The sequence below is a fragment of the Uloborus diversus genome, unplaced genomic scaffold, assembly GCF_026930045.1.
Source record: "Uloborus diversus isolate 005 unplaced genomic scaffold, Udiv.v.3.1 scaffold_13, whole genome shotgun sequence".
Classification (NCBI taxonomy): domain Eukaryota; kingdom Metazoa; phylum Arthropoda; class Arachnida; order Araneae; family Uloboridae; genus Uloborus; species Uloborus diversus.
The window spans coordinates 5959501-5984464 of NW_026557987.1; the positions used below are offsets into that span (position 1 = coordinate 5959501).

Here is a 24964-nt window from a genome sequence, read left to right on the forward strand (position 1 = left end):
CTCAAACATCGGCCTTAGTTCCATTCTGCTCACCCCCGAATGAATGTTGAGTTTTTTTTTCGACCCAACCACACGTGCGGATATATGCCTAGGAACGTAAAGACACCCGAAACATCCATTTTAACGATCCCAGAGATAATTACAACGAGCTTTCTCGTTACGTCCGTATATACGTATGTGCGTATATACGTATGTGTGTATGTACGTATGTGCGTATGTATCTCGCATAACTCAAAAACGGTATATCCTAGAAAGTTGAAATTTGGTACGTAGACTTCTAGAGGAGTCTAGTTGTGCACCTACCCTTTTGGTTGCATTCAGATGTTCCTAAGGAGTCCTATACACCTTTTTGAGGGGAAATCATGGTTAATTTCAATGTTAACTCAAGTGGTGTTGTAATTTGTTAAACACTTGGCGATATATCGCCAAGCTTTTGGCCGCCAAGTTTTGTCGCCAATTTAGCAAAAAATGTGTTTTTTTTTGAGCAATCACGATTGCTTATTGCTTTCATTTGACCGTTTTTGGCGTTGTGGTTCCTTTTTCAGCTTGGACCAGGGGCACCAGCACCACCGCCCACCGGCCTCTGCCGGCGCGGCTCCGAGCACTGCCTGCAGGAATCCGTTTCTTCTGGTCGATGGCGTCCATATCCTACACACACGCACGCTCATACACACAAATCTTTACACACATACACGCCTACGTGCATACACACAGGTCTACGCACACACACAAGCCTACACATGCACGCACGCGCGCCTACACACACACCTGCACACACACACAACTATAAACACATAACTGCCCAAGAGGAAGGGTAGGCTTGGGGGACAGGAGCTGTTTCTAGAAACAATAGCCCCTCGTCGCAACTCGTGATTGCGAAAAACATAATTTGAATTCAAAATTCCAGAATTCAAATTAATTTCGAAAATTCGAAAGGTTTTTTTAAATCTGGTTTTAATTCGGCCAATGTTGGTGATATTTAAAGAGCCAACCACTGAATCACATTGAAATTGTCAATAATGGGGAAATAAATCTGTGCAAAACGACTTTTTGCTTCGGTTCGCAAGAAACTAGGGGTGAAAATATTTAGCGTTTCTTTGTTTACTCCAAGGCGCTATCATCATTAAATTGGCGTAAGAGGAAGTCATGTGATGCGCACATCAGTTCGTTTATTTGTAAAATAAACATGCTTGCGAAGTACCTTGCAATATGCCTTCAATCTTTAAGTTGAACCACACCATTGCTGCGGTCACTGTCTGTTGCGCTAATTCTATATTAGCTACCAGTTTGTTTGGCTCTCTTGGCTCCTTTAGAAGGCTTTCTGCCTTTAGCTCAGTTACTTCCTATTCCCTGCTGATGAGTGCTAAAAAGCACGAAACTGCAGCCCTCGGATGGAATGACTGAACTGGCATAGGGAAGTTGCAACCTATTAAATGTTCATAATTTGGCTATTGGATATTGTTAATTGACCCTCAAAACTAAAAAATTCACCATCGCCGAATTTTAAAACACCGTGATTGATTTTTAATGAATTTTTAAAAATCCACGCACAAAAGTGCGCTCTTCTGAAACGTCACGAGCTTACGTCACAGTGCTCTAATGGGCAGCCTTCCGCCGAAGATCCCTTGTTTTCGCTACGGACATATTGAGCGCGTTGATATTTTTATTTTTTAGAAATTCAATAATCCTTTTGAACACACTATGGAGGCCGGATTCGTTAAAGCACAATCTAAATAATCTTCCTCGTGTAACATCAATGATGATATTCGAATATTTCCGAGAGGATGAGAGGTTTAATGTTCCAGAAACGCGAGGAGTTAAATGCGAGGAGGTAAGCCTTACGTTTCCTCTTCGAAGCTTACTGCACGTCCTTCGGCTTCTTCCGCGGCGGAAGAGCGCATGACGTCACTTCCTGTGCCATTTCACGTCACAAGGGCTTGAACTTTAAAAATTAATTTAAAAAAACTACTTATCGTATCGAAAAAATTTTTCACCTATGATGTTCATACATGTTACTCTATCATATAAAAATAAAATTGAAAAATCGATAACTTCCCTATTTCCTCATTCAAAAGTTCTTGCAATTTTAGAGGGTTTAAATGCAAGTGGCAAGAAAACAATATAAATTCCTACAAGGATGTATTTTGTCTTCAGTTGGTTGGTAAGCACAAATATTTAATTCATTCTTCCAGGTCAATGGCAAATTTTAACTCCTTTTCATTTTTAAATTGGTTAATTCCATTTTATAGTTGTTTATTACATTTTTTTCCAATAAAGTAGTTACGGTAGTGTTGAGGACACTAAAACGTTGAGACTGAAGACCGTATTCCGTGCGGCAACGGTAACACTCCGAATGAATACTTGTTTATTTGTTTTCCAGGTTACCACCGATGATGGCATCGGAGGACGCAAGTAAAGAAGAAAATTCCAGAGTCCGCCGTCAGTTTGGTGGCCAGGGCGGTTTTGGTGGTCAGGGTGGTTTTGGAGGCCAGGGTGGAGGTGCCGGTCCTGGTGGATATGGAGGCCCTGGTGGTTATGGAGGCTATGCTGCTGCTTGCGGCGGTTACCAAGAAGTACCACGTGATCCAGCAGGCAACGATGGAGGTATCAATCCAGATGGACGCTGAATGTGAGGTTGGGAGCGCTGGTGGTAGTAGTCCCGAAGGAACTGAGGGTTACCCTAGAGGTTTATACCATGAGGAGTCAAGAATCGCCATGTGGGACTGTTTTAATTCAGAAACGCCTCATGGCGTGAAGGTAAGACGAAGCTTGTTTTCGAGGTAAATTCGCTTCACTGCTCAATTTCACTGCTTCTTATTCTTCACGAGAATCTGCTAAATGTAGGGGAATGTGGCGCAAAGTGAAATAGAGCGGCAAAGTGAAATGGTGAAATATTAACTCTGTTTTTAGTGCCACCCATCTGGCAATATATTAACTATATACGGTGAAGCACCGTTTATACGTTTTTGAAGGGAGTATATGAAAAAAAACGTACAAACGAAAAAACGTATAATAGACTAGCTGCGTTGCCCGGCTTTGCCCGGTCTATTTTGAAAACAAAAATTGTGTCAAGAGACGTATATTCAACAATCAGGCATAAATAAAAGAAAAAAAAAATCATCATGCAAAATTTCCCCTCCAAACAATGACGACACATATTAAAAATACTTTTAAGAAATTAAAATAAAATGAGAAAGATGGATTTAAAAAGCGAAACCATGGAAACACAAAATAAAATAAGTTTCAGAATTGAAAATGAGAAAGATGGATAATGGATTCAAAAAGCGTTACCGTGGAAACGCAAAATAAAATGGTTAAAAACTTGAAGTTCAAAAATTTGTTCTCTATTCATTTAATTCGCTTGTAACTTTTTTTCTAATGAGATAGAGGGTTAAACTTCCGACCAAGGGTCGAGTTAGATCTGGAGTAAAAAAGGTAGCTCTTTTCAATGGTGTCAAAAAGAAAACTGCAGGACAATTCCTTCACTTTTTATTGAGAAATTTAATGAAGAAAGAAGTGCCTAAATTTCAGCTAAGCCTAAACAAATTCGAGCTAAAAACGTAAAAAACTCCCTCCACAATTAAGTTAGAGCTTTGGAACAAATTGCGTAGAACGCGAAAATTCTTCCCTTTCCAACGATATATAATATTACTAATTGCGAGTCATTTTTCATCCCCATATTCGAGAATTTATGTGAAAGTTGGGCCTAAATTGGAATAAAAAAAGAACTATCCATCGAATTGTTTTCGAACTGGTCTGCAAACCTTCTCAGGACTTAAAGGAACAAATTATGAAAATTTCAGCGAAATCTGCCGGGTAGTTCTCGAGTTTTGCGAGTTCAAACAAACAGACGCTTTTTGGACACTTCATTTTATACTATGTAGAGATATAGGTTAATGTGTATTAGACTTTGCAGGGACCAATTTTTAAAACGTATAATTGATGAAAACGTATAAAAGAGAATTGAATAAACGATGCTTCACTGTAGTACCACATATAGTCTATTCCAGTCAGGAAAACGTTATCCCTGTACACCCAAGCATACAATAATCATAGGGGAACAGTGTTTTTGGTGCTGGGGATTTGGGAGCTGATTTCGTATGACTTTGGTACCTTGAGTTCAAATATGACATCAGTTTCTTCCCAGAAGCTCATTTTTCTAAGATATAACAAATAAATATACATATTCATTCTATTAAATATACATAGAAGTTCTTCTGCCCTTATATAGAAGTTTGGTAAGACCTCATTTGGAGTATGCTGTTCAGTTTTTGGTCTCCTTATCTTAAGAAAGACATTAATGTATTGGAAAGGGTTCAAAGGCGAGCTACAAGGCTGATAAATGGACTTTCTCACTTAGACTATGATTCCAGGCTTAGAAAACTAAAAATGTACAGTCTCGAGCAAAAAAGAGACCCGAGGGGACATGATTCAGTTGTTTAAGTTTATTAAAACGAAAGATGTTACGGGGCTGAAATTTAGCACTGAAAACAGGACAAGGGGTCATTGTTTTAAGCTATTTAAATCTCAGGTTAACATGGATGTTAGGAAAATTTATTATTATAGCGGGGGTAGTGGAACCTTGGAACAGTTTACCGGAAGAGGTGGTCATGAGCAAGGGAGTAGATAGTTTTAAGAGGGCCATTGATCTTCACTGGGGATTGTCAATTGACTAGGACCAGTCTAGCTGGGCTCAGAGCCTGTTGCTGGTCGACACTTTTGTATTTGTATTTGTATAAAACGGGTTTAAATTACATCTATAATCAAATAAAACACAAAGCAGGGATATAATTTCCTGTTGTACTGTACAAACAAAAAGAGACTGATTACCAAACAGTCAATTATGCTGTTGGACAAGGGTCCCTAATTTTTAAGAGCCTCAAAATGACTAAAATTGTAGTAGTCTTACTTAAGAAAACTTTACCTTATTTTTCTTTCATTTTCTGAAGTTTTCTCCTTTATTTATAAACCCTTTTTACGTGTACTTAAGTGTGGGATAATCTGCCTCCCAACAAATATTTTGAACGAGTGGTAAAACACCTCAACACCCCTGAAATGGTGGTTCCCCATTAACGTTTATGTTTATAAGGTTTGACTTCAGAGGACTCCCCAAAAAATGTTTATCTAGGGTCAACCAATGGGCCCTGAAAAATATTGTATACAAAGATCCAGCTCATCACACATCGCGAGAAGTGAATATATGCAAGCAAGAACTTACAAATTGACCTTAACGTGGGGCCGTGGTAGCCCGATTGGTAGAGTGTCGGATTCGGGGCCGGAGGGTCCTCAGTTCGAACCTCGATGGTCGAAGATCCACCGTCGTCATTAAAGGGGACTGGGCGACGTTAAATAGGCTCGTGGTCTCAATGTCCTCCAAGTGAAACGATACCTCTGGGGGTGCTAGCACCAGGTAGCTATAAGCTCCTGGACTAGTTCTAAATTCTCATTAACTGTTCGATCCGGTGATGGTGCTGCCATCTATCGGTATAAAAAATAATGGAGGCAAGGCACTTTGTATGCAGTCCTCGGCATAAATACAGTTGTAGTCAGTTGTGACTCGGAATCGGATCGGACCTTAACGTGTTGACCAGTCGGTTATTACTAAACTTGTCAAACCTTTACTGCATCTGGTGAATTTTCTTTTATTGTACAAGACAGCAGGCTGACAAAAGAGTAAATATGCCAGAAGCAATCCTTGTTTAAGAAGCGTACACTTGCTTTTAGAAGTGCGCAAAACGGAGTTAAACTCCACATTTTGGGTAAAACAGCAGCAATTATCTAAAAAAAAGTAGAGCTATTAGAGAAAAACTAATTTCATATTTCGATTCAGAGCCCCAAATATATCTAAAATCAATTCTCAAACTCTGGGCACCAAAGAAAAAAATTTTTTTTGTCCCCCTGTGGCCATTTTCAAATATTGATACTCATATTGTAATATTTTGTGGAAAGTTGAAAATTGCTTTTGTTATTATAAAATGCTGAAGTTCTTGTTATTAAGATTTCAAATATTAATGGAGGCCTTCTAATAGTCGGGGCATCATTTATTTAATTAAGCTTATTTTAATTTTAAATATTTTGTGCAATTTGTCAAGCGCATGCGGGTAAAAGTGGATGGGAAAAAGTGAAAGACTTCATTTTATTTACTTATTCGGTCATTTGTTAAAACAATTACGGATTAATTAATTAGTTTATTTATATTCCTTCACTTATTTATTTATTCATATATTATTTCATGCACCCATTTATTTTTTTATGATATATTGGTTAATTATTTTGTTCATTTGTTCGTTTATGGCTCCATTATCGACTCATTTCTTCATTTATTCCTTTATTTTTACTCATCCATTTGATCAAAAATACTTTTAGTTTTCAAACAGAAACTATTATAAGTGGAAAATATTTTTTTTTTCATTTTATCCCATAAAAAAGAAAATGAAAAAACTCACTTTTTTTTAAGGGAGAAATTAACTGCTAAACATTAAAAATAATGTTTTAATGCAAGTCTTTTTTTAAAATACATTGGTCTTTCTTTACGTACCTTAATTTTAACACAAATTTGCAATTTGTTCATTTTGAAGAAAGTAAGTAATTTTAGCAATTTCATTTTGCCTCACATTCCTTTACTTTAAGGAAAATTAAGGGTAAATTGAGGTATTACAGTACCTCAAAAATGATGAAACGATCAAAAAAATTTTCATTGCTTATTTCAAAACTAAAAACTGTTCTGAACACAGTGAAAAAGTTTCATTGCTTTAGTTCAAATATTTAAGAAGTTATGAGTGCTTTTAAGCCATGCTCGCTATGTGTTCTTAAGCAGAAGAAAAACTTTAAACTGCTTTTTCTCGATGATGGTATTTTCGTGTTTTCATGTCATTAGAATCCCTAAGGATTTTTTTCTATTAAAGATACAGCTTTAAAGTAATACATTTTGCAATTGGGATAACACATTTGACAAAACTGTGCATTGGATAAGCATTTTATAAATTACTCAAATGTTTAGAGCATGTTAAACCTTTAAAAATCAAATTTTTTTAAAAAAAAACTTTGATTTTTTATATAATTAATAACAGAAAATTTTCTAATAAACTCATAAGCAAATGAAAGCATATATTTTTAGAGATTATTATAGTGATCGTTTAGCAAAAAAAAAAGTTTTTAATTAGTGCAAAAATAAAAAAGTCTTAGAGATTTGAAAAAATTGAAATTTTCTTCAATTTTTTGAATTTTTAAAAACAGTAGGCAATATTTTTAAATTTTGAAAATAAATTATTGATTAAGAAATAAGTATGCATGTTATGGCTTCAAAGAAATATAAAATTTACTTAAATTAAAAGAAAATGTTTGAAAGGTACTGTGATCTTTTAAGAAAAACCACCTGTGTGTTAACTTTTTGGTAGAAAATGCTTTTATTTCAGAAACGCATGATTCATTCTTTTCCACTCATTCTTTGATAGTTGGTCTTGGCAGCTTTCCGGAACCCTTCAAGAACACCAGCAGGTGCTTCCAGCCGCGCTCCCCAAGGACACCCCTTCTATTATGTTCTATGTTTCAAATTAATAAATTGATTTTCTGTAGATTTGTTTGATTATTTGACTGTGAATATTGAATTATTGACTGTGTAGATTTGTTTATTTGCTCATGGAATGGTAATAACACACAGCAAAAATGTTTACATCACTCTCAAAGTATAATTCCTGAAATGGAGTGCTTTCAACTGTTACGAGTGCAGGTTCAGGGTTGGGCGTCTAAAACTGCGATTTGAGGACTTACGACCTTGAGGACCACGGATTTGGACAAAATTCAAGAGATATAAGTTCATTCCCACTAGATATGAGCCCAGGTAGGGGCAGAATCAATGTCCCTACAAAATTGACATCTTTTGTTAGTACAACGAGTGTGCCACGTGCAATAAATTAGAACTTTTTCTCTTCTCCTGATTTTTGCTTATTATTGTGGAATATCTTTGATAACAGACGATAAATGTCGGTTAAAGTAAATGCTTCCATTAGCGAACAATAAGTACATTTTACTAGCAAAGAATTAATATAAAACGAAAATAATTCGTTTGATTTGCAAACTATAAATACCCTGTAACTACGTTATTTTGGCATTCAAGTTATTGAAATTAAAAGTAGTGCCCAATTTAAATTTAAGAACTTCTTATTAAAAATTAGTATTCAACGGATAAATAATTCAAGGATAAGTGCATGCAATTGGCTCATACTGCAGTACAATAGCAGAAAAAGGGGTAAAAATGTAATCCTAATGGAAACTCCATTATAATTCTGGGTCCAAATTATCAACTTTGAACCCCAGTTGCAGCCGAACTAGGGCCTATGCAGACAAACCGCTTTACCTAGGCTCATACCCAGTGGGAATCGACCTATATCTAGGATTTTGTCTAAATCCGTGACTCTCAAGGTTGTGCCGTTTGGTAGTTAGATTGAACTTCCAGGAGACTCAGTAGCAGAATTGATTTCGTCAACATAGATCAAGAGACTTAAAAAAAAAAATATTGTAACGGATTCGGTGCGACTTCCGCTTTCTTGAAATGAAAACACAGTTCTTGATAAAAACACAGGAAATTTATTTACACTATGTACAGGAAAGATCTTCAACAACTGCGAAATTATTCATCAGCAATTAAGCAATTAGCACACAACACCGTAAACTCAACGTTTACACACGTATTTACTTCCAAATACGAAAACAACACAGCGAAATGCCTCGCTATAAACAGAGCTAATACACACTCAGCGCAAATTCTCAATCGAAACTAACTGTTTATCCATCGCTAACGGCTTAAATACACCGAAAAGAAATTTCTCAAATATTCCACACGCTTCTGTAAAGTAGTAGACCGTTATCAATGAAAAGAAAGAAAATAGGGGTCGTATACTTTAGCCGAATGAAAAAGGGGTTGTATATTCATTACGGGAAACTATTTACAGGTTACGTTCCTACAATAATTACTATTTACAGAATTTGTAACATTGCCCCCTTCCTAAGGACTGCACGTCCCGGGCAGTACAATCCCCAGAAAGGGTGCCAAACTTCTATCACAAGTTTACAAATATACACATTAATTAATAACTAACAGATACAGAAAACACAATAATAACAAGAAATATTACTAAACATTAAAAGCAAAAATTATCTACAACTTTTATGTTATCAACCATGGTTGTTTACGTAATACTCATGAACTATGGCCATAGTATGGGGCTAACCGATCATAATGTACAACCCTAGGTTTTGCATTAGGTGATTTTTGAATCCTCACTACGACGTCATTTAGTCGGTTAAGGACTTTGTAGGGTCCATCCCAATGCGACTGCAATTTGGGTGAAAGACCTTTCCGTCGGATGGGATTCCATAACCAAACCTTGTCGCCTTCGTTGAATTCATGTCCAGTAGACCTTGTGTCGTATCTGGTCTTCATCTTCTCCGCCGCGATGTTGATTCGCTCTCGTGCGAAGTTATGAACGTCTTCCAACCGGGCCTGGAGATCCTGGATGTACTCCTCAGGCGATGAAGGCGCATCCGGAGGACGACCGAAGACGAGATCACAAGGTAGCCGAAGCTCTCGTCCGAAGAGCATCTGAGATGGGGCATATCCGGTAGTCTCGTGGACAGCACTGCGGTAGGCCAGCAGGAACAAAGGTAGCTTCTTGTCCCAATCCTGTTGATTTCTGGAGACCATAAGTGAGAGATTGTTCAGGATTGTGCGGTTAAATCTCTCCACCATGCCGTCCGATTGTGGGTGTAGTGGTGTTGTCCTAGTTTTCTCAATTCCGAGAATTTGACATAGGCCCTTAAACACAGCAGAGATGAAATTCCTCCCTTGATCGGAATGAATCTGCAAAGGTGTTCCATATCTCGAGATCCAATGTTGGACTAGAGTCTCTGCTACGGTGGTAGCCTCTTGATCTGGAATGGGATATGCTTCCGGCCGTTTGGTGAAGTAGTCGATGGAAACAAGAATGTATTTGTTCCCATCAGCAGTTCTTGGTAGAGGACCCAAGATGTCGATCCCAATTCGTTCGAAAGGAGCTCCAACGTTGTACAGATGTAGCTTCCCTCTGCTTCTCTTCTTCGGTCCTTTACGAGCAGCACAGGCGTCACAAGAATGGCACCACTTCTCCACGTCATCCTTCGCCTTGCTCCAGAAGAAGCGCTCCCGAACTTTATTGAGGGTTTTCAAGACACCAAAATGTCCTCCAGTCGCACTACTATGTATTTCTTTCAAAACGTCTGAAATCCTTGATCGGGGAAGTAGTAACTGCCACCTAGATGTTTTGCCGTCGTCAGATTCCCATTTTCGGTGTAGCACGCCGTTCCGTAAATGGAGCGAGTTCCATAAAGCCCAGTATCTTTTTGTTGCAGGACTGAGGATGGAAACGTCCTGCCAGCTAGGTCGCCGACTGTCACTCTCCATGAATTCCAAAATTGGTTTTATGTCGGGGTCTTCAAGTTGATCTTTTCGAACTTGGTCGTCACTCCATGGATCAGGTTCTGATGATGTTGAAGTCACTGTCACCTGATAGGCAGTAGGGCTAGTCGTTCCATACTGTTTCTCGATTCGGGAACAATAGTGGCAGTTCTCAGGACAGGGTCTCCTTGATAAAGCGTCAGCATTACCGTGAGATAACCCTTTTCGATGCTTGATCTCCATGTCATATTCCTGGAGCCGCTGTATCCATCTGGCTATCTGACCTTCCGGATTTTTGAAGTTCAAAAGCCAAGTTAATGAGGCATGATCTGTCCGAAGCAGAAATTTTCGGCCGTAGAGGTAATGATGGAAGTGTTCTACAGCTTTCACTATGGCCAGTAACTCCTTTCTGGTGACGCAGTAATTTCGCTCCGACTTTGATAAGCATTTGCTCCAGTAAGCGATGACATGTTCATTTCCGTTAATTTCTTGGGATAAAACAGCTCCGATGCCCTCGTTGCTCGCATCAGTGTCCAGGATAAAGGATTTTTCAGGCTGAGGATAGGCGAGGATAGGCGTTGATGTTAAAGCCTCCTTCAGTCGTAGAAATGCATCTTCGTATTCTTTGGACCATTCAAACTTTTGCTTGCTCTCCGTCAGCTTATGCAAAGGTCGTGCGATGTTGGAAAAACCCTTTACAAACTTCCTGTAGTACGTGCAGAGCCCCAGGAAACTTCGCAGCTGATGGATGTTTTCGGGACGACTCCAACTTTTGACCGCAGATACCTTTTCTGGATCGGTTTGTACACCTTCAGAAGAGATGATGTGACCAAGGTAGTTCACTTCCCGGCGGAACAAATTACATTTGGACGGGCTTAACTTCAAATTGGCTTCCTTAAGCTTTTGCAGCACCTTCCTAAGGTTTGCCAGATGTTCTTCGAAACTGCGTCCCACGATGATGATATCGTCTAAGTAGACAAGACAGGATTCGTAGGAAAGTCCTCTTAACACTGTCTCCATAAGACGCTCGAACGTAGCTGGTGCATTGCAGAGGCCGAAGGGCATCACTTTAAACTGCCATAAGCCTTGTCCAGTTGTAAACGCTGTCTTCTCTCGGTCATCAGGGTGTATCTCAACCTGCCAGTAGCCGCTCTTCAAGTCCAGGGTCGAAAACCACTTGTGTCCGGAAAGAGTGTCTAAGGTGTCGTCTATCCGTGGAAGAGGGTAACTGTCTTTCTTGGTGATTTCATTCAGTCGTCGGTAATCGACACAAAATCTGGTGGAGCCATCTTTCTTTCGGACCAAGACGATGGGAGAGGCCCAAGGACTGGATGAAGGTTCGATTACATCATTCTCCTTCATCTCTTTCAGGAGGGTTTCAACCTCTTCCTTCTTGGTGAACGGTAGTCGTCTTGGATGCTGCTTAATAGGGGGGTGTTCTCCAGTGTAGATCCTATGCTGCGTTAAATTCGTCCGGCCCACATCCTCCGATGTAGATGAAAACAGATGCTTGAAGTCGTCCACCAATTGTTCCGCAGCAGTTCTTTGATCTTTCGTTAATGGTGCACTCCCAATTAACTTCGATGTCAAGGACTCAGAAGACACAGTCTCGGGGGAATTGATTCTTCTAATGATGCAGTTTACTGGAGTACAAGTTGCTAACACTTCACCTTTCCGGATATTCCTTGACCTTTCACTCACGTTGGCGACTCTCACAGGAATTACATCTTTAGAAAGGTCCACAAGCGTAGATGCTACCAGCACTCCTTTTGGGTTATTGCTTAAGTTGGGGGATTCAATGAGTCCAAATCGAAAACTATTGCTTTCTTCAATGGAGCCGGGTATTAATGATTCTGACCTTGAGGGAATTGACAAATCTGTTTGGGCAATTATTTGATGAGCGGATTTTACATCACTTTCTGCGGGAAAGACTGCTATGTCTTCTCTCGTCGAGTGCAGCTCGTTAGTCTTGAAGTCGAGGTTGAAGTCATACTTCTTTAAAAAGTCCAATCCGAGAATGAAGGGGTCTGTGATAGCAGCAACGAATGCCGTATGATGGTAAGTGGCATTTCCAAACACAATTTCTAAGTTTACTTTACCTTCAATCTCGATCTTGTCACCTGTCACAGTTTGGAGGGTAACACAGGGCGGCGTCCATAGAATGTTGAGTCCAAATTGACGAGCCACATCTGTTCTAATGATTGTAATATTGGCTCCAGTGTCAATAATCAGTTCGCAGGGAAACCCGTTCACGTATGCGTAAACAAACAGTCCATTACTGCCGCCACTCGTCGATGAAATCTGGAAAACTTTAAGATGGGGCTCATTCCAATTTGGCGACCTCCGCCCCGCGAGATTGCCATGGCTTAGTTTTCCTGGACCTGGGAGGGAGAGGTGCTCTTCCCTCTGGTTTCTTGGCGAGCTTCACAGTTTCTTCGTAAGTGACCCTCGCCGCCACATTTCCAGCACTTAAGTGATTGTCCATTTTGGTACTTGGGAGCCGAAGTCCTTTTGAGGATTCCTGCAATTTCTTTTATTTGCTTTTCCAGTTCAGCAAAGCGTGACGAAACCGGATCAGACTCATCAGTTTTCACGCCGCGGACTGAATGGCGATCTTTGCGGGTTGCTTGCTGGGCGGCCTCCAACTTCATCGCATACACAACAGCAGAACTCAGGTCTTTGACATCCGCCATCCGTAGAGCTTTCTGGATTTCCGGATCTCGAACCCCGTCGATGTAGTAGTTGAGTGCCAGGTTGTCCCGAACATCCGCAGGACAGTCGCAAAAAGCAAGATGAGACAGTCTCTCGATGTCCGCCGCGAGCTCTTGCAGGGTTTCCCCGGTTTTCTGGAAACGGGACTTCAACTGGAGTCGGCTGAAATCTTTCTGGCACTTCTCACCGAAGCGAAGCTCCAACGCAGATGTGAGGGCGGCGAAATCCAGGCGCTGGCCGTCCGGAAGGGTCTGAAGAATGTCCGCTGCATCACCTCTCAGGGATGCTGCAAGATGGCAGTCCTTGGTAGCAGAGTCCCATCCGTTCGCTTCCGCCACTATCATGAACTGAGTTTTGTAAACCTGCCACGAAGTTTTCCCATCAAAGGTGGCAAGTTTAATGGACGGTCGAGCAACCGATGTGGGAGCGCCAAACTGTACAGAGCTGCTTTCCGCGGTCGCCAATCTCCTTTCCAGGTCTTTAAAGATGTCTTCTTTAAGTTGATGAAATTTTCTATCTTCTTCTTCCAGTTTATTTTCTACAGCATTGCATCGGCCTTCAACGGAACTTAATTTTTCTTCAAATTTCTCTTCGATTTTATTTTCCACTGCGATGAATCGGCCTTCAACTGCCTCAAACTTTCCTTCAATAGCATCAACTCGATGCTCTATCTCATTAAATTTATTTTCCATCACAGTCTTTACCGAAGTAAGATCGTTTTTAATTTCCTCTTGGTTAGAAACTAGGTCATTTTTCAGCACCGTTAAATCACTTTTCAATTGGTTTTGATTAGCCGCCATATCATTTTTTAATTGTTCTTGATTAGCTGCCATATCATTTTTTAATTGTTCTTGATTAGCTGCCATATCATTTTTTAATTGTTCTTGATTAGCTGTAAAACTTGCAGTCAAGTCACTTTTTAATTGTTCTTGATTAGTAGCCATATCACTCTTCACAGAGGTGATTGCGTCAAGAAGTTGTTTTAATTGTTCATCCATTGCGCGAGTAATCACCATAAAAAATAAAGTCCTAATTCAAAAAAAGTCTTTATGAAAAAATGTCCAAAGTCACACTTACTCCAAGAAAGTCCAGAAGAAGCCCCACGTTGGGCGCCAAATTGTAACGGATTCGGTGCGACTTCCGCTTTCTTGAAATGAAAACACAGTTCTTGATAAAAACACAGGAAATTTATTTACACTATGTACAGGAAAGATCTTCAACAACTGCGAAATTATTCATCAGCAATTAAGCAATTAGCACACAACACCGTAAACTCAACGTTTACACACGTATTTACTTCCAAATACGAAAACAACACAGCGAAATGCCTCGCTATAAACAGAGCTAATACACACTCAGCGCAAATTCTCAATCGAAACTAACTGTTTATCCATCGCTAACGGCTTAAATACACCGAAAAGAAATTTCTCAAATATTCCACACGCTTCTGTAAAGTAGTAGACCGTTATCAATGAAAAGAAAGAAAATAGGGGTCGTATACTTTAGCCGAATGAAAAAGGGGTTGTATATTCATTACGGGAAACTATTTACAGGTTACGTTCCTACAATAATTACTATTTACAGAATTTGTAACAATATTATTAGTAATAAAACTTACTAGAATCAAGCTGAAATTATTGTGGAAAAGATGGCGCAAGCTAGAGTTTTGATGCAGATGAATATGAAATTTGATTTGGAATGTACAAAGTTTATATTTTGGTGTTTCTCCCACACCAAAAAATAAAATAGGGCAAAGTGCTTCCAGACAAAAGGGATCTTAAGTTCAATTAATAGGGCACTTTTGGATAGAAACTTCGCAGTAGAAAGGGTGGTTTATTCACTTATTTTCATACTATGCATAAAAAAACTCAAGTATTTTTCAATATTTTTTTTTTAATAATTATTAATGCAATTGTAGTTACTTTTTAAAAGGCTTTTAATGTTTCATTTAAAAGATAGTGGTAAAAACTTCGAAAATTCTGATTTACAGCCAAATCAAAAATAATGTGTGTTAAATAATTCGCAACTCCAGTAAACTTAGGGGGCATTGCAGCCACCGTCTAATGGCGGATAAAAAAGGTAAAATAAACGCATGTCGTAGCGTATAAAATGCTAATAAGCCTAGTAATTTTTGTTTGTATAGATGATTTCTTTATTCTATTCTCTTGAAATTAATTTTTTAAGCCTTGTGGATATTCTGGCCCATTTAGAAAGAATGAGAAATCAAGAAGCATTACTAAACGTTAGAAATTAATGCAAATCCCGTAGTTCGTAGTTCTGAAGCAGCCATGTCCATGATGTTGAATTCGACGCTTATCGATTTTTGATGGAACTACATATTCACTGTGGCCATAAGACTGACAAGAACAACATTTAATACTAGACTAGCTGCGTCGCCCGGCTTTGCACGGTCCACCTCGAAAATAAAAGTTATGTCAAGTGACGCAAGTTCAACACTCAGGCTTGAGCCAAAAAACAAAAAAAAAGTCAGCGAAATTTTGCGGCAGATTGCGGAAAAACCCCAAAAAGAAAAACATTTTAAATCCCCTGTGTGTGTGTGTATGTGATTACAGGAAAAGCCTCAAAACAAAAACAAGAATTTTATCTGTTCATATTCGAGAAAAAAATGGCAACAGATCTTTCATCTCAATGATTTTTTTCACCGCTGTACATTTTAATAAAAGCATTGTTGCGGAAAGTTGAGATGAAGCCTTGAATAATAATTTGAATGGAGGAAAGCCTTCGAAAAATAGCGATTTTATATCGAAATCTAGGTGTCATATAATTAATAGTTTTTAATTCGCAACTCCAACGAACTATAGGGGGCACTGAAGTCACTGTCTAATGGCGGACTTAAAAACTAAAATAAACGCACATGGTAACGAAGAAAATGCTAAAAGTGTTGTGATTTTTGTTCGTACGTATGATTTTTTCGCTTTATTCTTTTTAAATTAATTTTCAAAGTCTTGTGGATATTCTGGCCCACGTAGAAAGAAATGACAATTCAAGAAGCATTACTAAACGTCAAAGATTAATGCAAACTACGTAGTTCGTAGTTCTAAGCAGCTATTTCCACGATGTTGAATTCGATATTTATCAATTCTTGATAAAACTAAATAATAATTGTAGCCTGACAAGAATAACAATTAATGCTAGAAAATTCAATATGACATTACAAATTGTTATCGAAAGAAGATGATACTTTTTTGCCTTGCTTGGCTAGCGCTTCTTGTTTTCCATTTGTAGCTGAGTTATTTCTCTCGAATTCCCGAATCGGTTAATTTAAAAATTTTCTGTTTCGATTTTTCTAATTTCTGAGTTACGATTTAATTGTGTCATGTTATGCAAATCATCAACAAAATTCTCACGGATATATGGTGGTAGTTTTCTTTTCAGTTGATTGACCATTATTTCTTTTCACTTATCGAATTCTGTAATCTTACTACCATTTTATTCCACTCATGATAAAAATTAAAAATGGTTTAACTAAAAACGCGAAATCTCGCCAAGGCTACTTTGCTCGCACTATACTAAAACTATAACCCTAAACAAATTTGGCGAAACCTTTCAGCTGAGAATAAAAGGAATAAAGTAAATTTTTTCTCGGTTATTCATTTTGTTCTACGATAATATAATCAAGAAAATATTTTGCATACTGTCCATTCCAACTAAATGCAGCTGTAAAATATGGTAAGTTTAATTAATTTAAGATTTAAAAAAAACCCCATATTCTTACAAATTCATACAAAACAATAAAATTTTTTACCTTGTATAACGTTATCCAAGTTTGTTAATCCAGAATTTTCGCTTTCACCAATTATTAAAGAAATAATGAAAACTAACATTATTTTGAGAAGCTCGAGAATGCTACTAAGGGACGAATTAATTTCTGTAGCTGAAAGCAAACTAAGACACATCGATTGCGTTAATAAATACTCAGAACAAACTGCCTGTGTTTACGTCAACAGACACACGTGGAACGCAACGTGGCAATGTTTTAGTTTCATTTGCAGTTTTGTAAATCACCGCAAGGTAGCGTATTCGAGCGCTGGAGTTCCGAATAATTGATATCTCCGCTAATTATGATCAGAGGATTATGTTAAATACCCAAACATGAAGACGGGAAGATGACGAATCCATCGATATCTTGTTCGATGATCAGTTCACTGTCGTTCGGGAGAAGAAGCTTGGACATACATAGATACATACGCTCAGTTTTTAATTATATAAGATAATTTAATTATATGACAATACGATAGTTTATCAAAAGAAAATTCAACACGTTTTTGACGAAGCACAACTTTGAAGCACATGGAAGAGTTTTCAAAATTTTTATGTATAAATATTCCAGGATTCAGTTTATATCGTTAACTTAATGACACCATTGATAGTGATTTAATGCCCGACGGGGTGGGTCATTGTTCTCAGAATTTGAATGGAGCCTTTAAGTACGACAAAAGTCGCACTCGTTCTTATGCGGGCTCTTCACATTTGTCATTTAATATATCCCGAATATGTAGATTCTTGCTGAACTGAGCGTAGTTTTAAATTATAGATTACTAAATTAACAGAATGGAAATATCTGAATTATAAAAAGTTAAAGCTAAATTATGCAATTTTTTATCACATAGTAATAGGTGAAGTAAAATATGACCGTTTTTCCTGACATTCGTAAATCAGTTTCAAAGCACATTCAGCTTTTCTATCTTTTCCAGCATGGTTTTGCTTCTTGTTTGAATTTTAATTTAACTGCGCTTTGTTTTCAATCTCGACACAATTCTTTAATAGTTCACAAAGTAATGGCAACAATGGAAGTCGCACATCAATGCCTACAACATGTCCAGCGACTGAATTTTTTTAGGAGCAAAAGAAAGTTTTCTTAGGGGGAGTCTGTGGTCACTGGGGGGGCAAACTTTCTGTAGGTTCATTCCTAGAAAAAATTTGAACTGCTATTGAAAACCACAGAATGCTACACAGAAAGTGAGTTTCGTCAGGGTTTGCCTATGTATTTCTGTTAATTGAGGAACAAAAACGGGGAAAAAATTGAAAGTTTATGAAAAAGTGATAACAATAAACGAAGACGCTGATTACAATATCCGACTTTTTTAGCGTGTGTTGACATACAAGTGTTCCGGGACTTCGTGATTCTGATAACATTAAGCAAATGATAACATTAACCGCGATCACATTAAGAGGCGCCTACTGTATTAGAAAGAATCTTTGGAATAAGAAATATTAGCAAGAACATTTCAATAAGGAATGAACAGAAACACACATGAAACTGCTGCTGAAGTGATTTCAGTTTAACCGCAAATTGAATCAGCACCTTCCGTTACTCCATTTAAACCAACAATGTAAATATTTTCAATGCTTTTTGATTCTAACAGAATAAAATGGAATTCACTTTCTTCACTTACATTATGGGCAATTTTAAATTGCGCTTCAACTTGAAAGAACCATATCAATTCTATCAAAATAAAAAGGAGGAAGAATTTTTACGCTCACCTTTGCCATTCCATCCGAATTCACGTTTTCTTCGTCCATGTTGGCTGGGTTGTGTCTTGTAGTCCTTTTTTTTTAGTAGAATACTAAACAAATACATCGGGAATTACCAATTATAGCGGCAGACTTGAGCATTTCAATAAAGAATCAACGAAAAAACATTTCAGTTAACCATTTTATTCAACTTGTTCTGAGAACTCGTTCACTGTTTTTTTACAAAACAATTCCAAGTGTTGCCACAAAAAAAACTGCGACCGCAATAAAATATGTTAAAACATTTAGTGCTGCACAGACGATAAATATTAAAGTAGATTCCAACATTAATTTTGACGAAAAGAATGAGACTTGTTTATACGTTATGAAAACCTCCTTTATTCAATAAACTAGCGGTACCCGCACGGCTTTGCCCGTAGTAGAATATTAAAAGGTCACCCGGCTCGCCTGTATACTTTACAGTCAATATCATATTTTTGGCAGATTTGAAAACTTAGCATGTAAATTGTAAAGCCTAAAATATTTTTAATGAGGAAGGAAGTTTCCCTACTTAGCTTAAAACGCAAAATAAGACATTTTTCCAAAATTAAACACTCAAGAAAGAAGGTTGTAATTCAATATTTTACTGAACGTAATTCACAACTCCAATAAACTATAGGGAGCGCTGCAACCACTGTCTAATGTCGATGAAAAAGGTAAAACAAACAAATGCCGTACCTTATAAATTGCTTTGACGCTTAGTGAATGACATTAACTTTCATCGTGTTTGTGGGAAGCTTTCTTTTTCATTTTTCTGAAATTACATAACACCACAAACTGTCTGAAGCCTGTGATTTGTGTGGAAGAAAAAACGTGGAATGGAATGTTTTACCTTTTTCTTTAGTATTGTTAATCACCGCAAGGTAGCGTATTCGAGCTCTGGAGTTGCGAATTCCATAAAAACTAAGAAAATAAAAGCAGACGACTTTTTCGTAACAGTTAAAATATTTTTATTTAAATACTTGCCAGTAAAGAAAAATAGGATTAATCGCCAAACAAAGCAAGTTTCTAAAGATGTCTTTAAAAAAATAATAATGATAATAAAAATAAAAAAGGAAAATTAATTTGAATTTTGACCTCTTGAATTCAAATTATGTTTTTCGCAATCACGAGTGTGTGGGGGGGGGGGTATGTTTGTTTGTGGTGTGGGGGGTATGTGTGTTTGTGTGTAGGGAGGGTATGTGTATGTGTAGGCATGTGATGTGTGTTTGTGTATGTGTAGGCATGTGATGTGTGTTTGTGTCTGTGTGCAGGTATGAGTGTGTGGGTAGTTGTATGTATGAGTGTTTGTGTGGGGGGAATGTGTATGTGTGTGTAGGCATATGTGTTTGTGTCTGTGTGCAGGCATGAGTGTGTGGGTAGTTGTGTGTATGTGTAGGTGTCTGTATGTATGCATGCGTGTGTATGTGTTTGAGTGTGTATGTGTTTCTGTGTGTAGGTGTTTGTGTAGTTGTATGTATGCGTGTAAGTGTAGGATACTGACGCAACGTGGAGACGGTTTTCGCTAGAGGTGCAGCATCGTGAGGAGCCGGCCGACGGTGATGCTGCAGAGGGTGCTGGTGGTAAAATAAAATCATAGGACATCAAAACAGTCAAATGAAAGCAACAGGCAATCGTGATTGCTCAATAAATAAATTTTAAAAAAATGAATAAATTAACGAAACAATCAAAGGGAATAAAAGACGTAACTATGGTAACATACAAATTTAATTTACATAATAACTTAATATATTATATAATAATTATTAAGTTATTATATAAATTAATAATAACTTAAAAATGTCAATGAAATATTTCTCCCCATACTATAAAAAGTATACGAACAACAGACTTAAAATTGGAATGGAAAAAGAACAAAATCAAATTTTCGACAAATGGCTTCGAGGTGCATATCTCCATGCTACAAACTAATTTTGTGCCAAATTTCATGAAAATCGGTAGAAACATTCTATGCGCTATGCGTGTCACACAGAGCCAGACAGACAGACATCTGGACAGATCTTCAGCTTTTAGGAGCTTTATATTTAACTTTTGGCTTTTTTCTACTTCTTCTTTTTTTTGCAATCACGATTACTTATTGTTCTCATTTGACTGTTTTGAATTCCTATGATTTTATTTTCTCACCACCTCCCTCTGCCAGCACCACCGTCGCGTCGACCGGCCTCACGATGCTGCTCCTCTTGCGAAAACCGTCTCCAGGTTACGTCAATATCATACACACACACACGCATACACACACACACATACACACACAGCTACACACATACACAAACACATTCACACACAAACACATACACACACATACACACAACTACCCACACATTCATGCCTGATCACAGACACAAACAGATATGCCTACACACAGATACACATACCGCCTACAACACACATACACAGAACTACCCACACATTCATTCCTGCACACAGACACAAACACATATGCCTATACACAGATACATATACCCACTACACACAAACACACATACCCCCCCCCCCCCCCCCCCCCCCCCCCCCCCCGCACACAGAAACAAATATGCCTACACACAGATACACAGCTACACACATACACAAACACATTCACACACAAACACATACACACACATACACGCAACTACCCACACATTCATGCCTGATCACAGACACAAACAAATATGCCTACACATACACACATACCCACACATACACACACTCATGCCTGCGCACAGACACAAACACACACTTCTGCACACACACACATACACATACTCATGTCTGCACAAAGACCCAAACTTTTATGCTTACATACACACACACACGAATGCCTACACACACACACGAACTCCTACACACACAACACTCACACACATGCATACATACACACACAAACACGCACCCACACAAACACACACTCATGCCTGCACACAGACGCAAACACACACTCCTACACACACACATACACACACTCATGCCTGCACACAGACACAAACACATATGCTTACATACACACACACGAACGCCTACACACACAAGGCACTGCATACACAACACGCACACACAAGCATACATACACACACACGCGCACCCACACACATGCGCCTACACAAACACACACATATGCACCTGCACAAACACACACGCGCATTCACATACACACACGCTCGTGATTGCGAAAAACATTATTTGAATTCAAGATGCCAAAAATTCAAATTAATATAATTTTTCTTTTTCTTTTTTATTTTATTTATTTATTTATTTTATTTATTTATTTTTTTGTTTGAGCAATCACGAATTGGTTATTGCTCCTGCTTAACCGTAGATGATGTTCCTTTGATTTTCTTTTTCTACGCTTACAATGTGAACTCCTCTGGTTCTTCTGTGCGGTGGCGAATATGTCCGTCGAAGCCGGCTTTATTTATACCCGACCCTTTCGACTTGACACAATTTTCATGCGGCACCCAGCACTTAACATCCAGCACGCGACCCCTGAGATTCCTTTAAATGTTGACGTCTTAAATTCAAATTATGTTTTTCGCAATTATGATTGCAATAGGAGCCATTTGTAGAAACGAGAGTCCCAACGAGTAGGATCCTAACGCACTTTTGGATTGCGAAAAACATTAATTGAATTCAAGACTTCAAAACTCATTTTGACGTATTGAATTTTTTTTTTGAGCAATCAGGATTGCTGATTGTTCTCATTTGACCGTTTTTGGTGTCCGTGCCTTCTTCAACTTGGACCAGAAGCCTTTGCAGCACCACCGCCCACCGTCCTCTGCTGGCGGCGCGGCTGCTCCGGTTTTGAGCTATCCGATTCTCCTGGTGGGAGGCGTCCATGTCCTACACACACGCACGTCCACACACATACACACACACGACTTCACACACATACCCTCACACACGCCTACGTGCATGCACACAGGTCTACGCACACACACAACTATGCACAAGTAACCGCCCAGGAGGAGAGGCAGGCTTGGGGGGGACAGGAGCCGTTTCTAGAAACAATAACTCCAATGAGTAGGGTCCTGTCTCAGTTCGTGATTGCGAAAAACATAATTGGAATTCAAAATTTCAGAATTAGAATTCTTATTATTATTATTATTATTATTTTTTGAGTAATCACGATTGCCTATTGTTCTCACTTGACTGTTTTTGGCGTCCTATCACTTTATTTTCCCGCCAGCACCCTCCGCACCATCACCGTCGACCGGCTCTTCACGATGCTGCTCCTAGAGCGAAAGCCGTCTCCAGGGTGCATCCATGTCATACACACACGCGCATACATACACAAATACCTACACCTACACACACATATACATACACACACGCATACATACAGACACCTACACATACACACACAACTACCCACACATTCATGCCTGCACGCAGACACAAACACATATGCCTACACACACATACACATATCCCCCCACACATTCATACACACAACTATACACACATGCCTGCACACAGACGCACATGCCTACACACACATACACATATCCCCTACACACAAACACACACGCCTACATACACACACTCGTGATTGCGAAAAACATAATTTGAATTCAAGATGTCAAAATTCAAATTATATTTGTTTTTACTTCCTTTTACAAAAAGGGAAGTATTGTATTCGCGAAAAAATTTTCACTCAAAAATCGGCCTTCATTTCCATTTTGTTCACCCCCGAATGAATGTTGATTTTTTTTCAACCCGACCACACGTGGATATATGTGCCTAGGAACGTACAGACACCCGAAATATCCATTTTGACGACCCCAGAGTTAATTACAACGATTTTTCTCGTGACGTCTGTATGTACGTGCGTATGTGTGTATGTATCTCGTATAACTCAAGAACGGTATGTCTTAGAAAGTTGAAATTTGGTACATAGACTCCAAGTGGGGTCTAGTTGAGCACCTTCTCTTTTGGTTGCATTCGTATGTTCCAAAGGGGGTCTTTTACACCTTTTGTGGTAAAATCATTGTTAATTTCAATGTAAACTCAAGCGGTGCTATAATTTGACCAACACTTGGCAATATATCGCCAAGCTTTTGGTCGCCAAGTTTTGTCGCCAACTTGGCGACGAATTTGGAGGTTTTTTTTTTAATTTGGTTTCAATTCGGCCATATTTAGAGAGTTAAGCATTGAAGCACATGGGAGAGAACTCCCAATATTGGGAAAATTTGTCTGTACTTCAGAGCTAGAAGGAAGCACTGTTGGCAAGTATTGTTACTAAATTAGTATTGTTACTGGACGTACTGGAATTGGCAAAAGTCCAGCTAAGACATAGAGTAAAGAAATATACATAGAGAGGTCTCGTCTATGGTATGAACTTGAAGCCAGGACTACGGGATACAGCGGTGCAATGATGAGCGGGGTTATGATAACATGGTCGCTTTACGAGAATGGTTTTCAACAATCCCACGAAGGGATCAAATAATGCAGCTGGCTGATTGGTTTACATTTTAATTCATGTTGTAATGCAATCTCAAATACGTGCGTCATAAACTTGCAACAATAACCAAGTTTAAATTAGCAACCAATTGAGATTCAGTAATGGAATGTTTTGAATCAAAATGTATCTCAAGATATTTAGCAGGAAGCTAAGAATCTTGGGATACAGCGGTAAAACTTCCGGCTACAATTTCTTAGTATAGCGGGGCCTCTCTATGTAATCTCTATAACTCTATGAGTTAAGACGAGTCTATATGAATGAGGGAGAAAAATAAAAATCTGATGCGCGTGTTCCACTCAAATGAATGATACTCAGCTTAATTTAGAGGATAACATACATCTGCAAAAGCTGACATCCCTAAAAACTAAACTCGACGTTAAATCCCGGTTATCACAAATTTGCCATTTCAACTGCGCTTGCGCGCGGACTCAGTTGACTTCAAAAATCTTGCGAAAATTAATTATAAACATTTTAAATTTGGTAATGAATATGAGATGGCAACAGATAAAAATTAGAAATCAGAAAGTTTTCTCTGATTTAGTTTTGAGGCGTCGGTAAAGATTGGATTTTGCGTCTTAATTATGAATCGATTCTGTGTCTGATTTGTCTGTCTTTTTTCAGGACCAAATTTTTAACCTCAGAAGAGCGTACTAGAATTGCAGCATCACTTCTAATACATAGTCGAACAATCAACTTAAATAAAAATGTATAATACTAAGTTGTTTACGGCTAACGTAAAATATCCGCAAAAGTCGGATTTCTGTACTAATGTTCCAATTATTTTTGAAGTACACAACGTGTTTTACATTTATGTTAAATAAATATTTCCAAACTAATAAATATTGAAG

The 24964-nt window shown here is 38.4% G+C and overlaps 1 protein-coding gene across 1 annotated transcript in view; it reads left to right on the forward strand.

Annotated features, from left to right (window-relative positions):
• The window catches only part of LOC129232644 (uncharacterized), a 125017-nt gene that overhangs the window by 11881 nt on the left and 88172 nt on the right, over nt 1-24964 (forward strand). Inside the window, exons 2-3 of the mRNA XM_054866776.1 lie at nt 2381-2573; nt 2617-2757. Of these exons, the coding sequence (XP_054722751.1) occupies nt 2381-2573; nt 2617-2757 (334 nt within the window). The remainder of the gene's footprint in view (nt 1-2380; nt 2574-2616; nt 2758-24964) is intronic.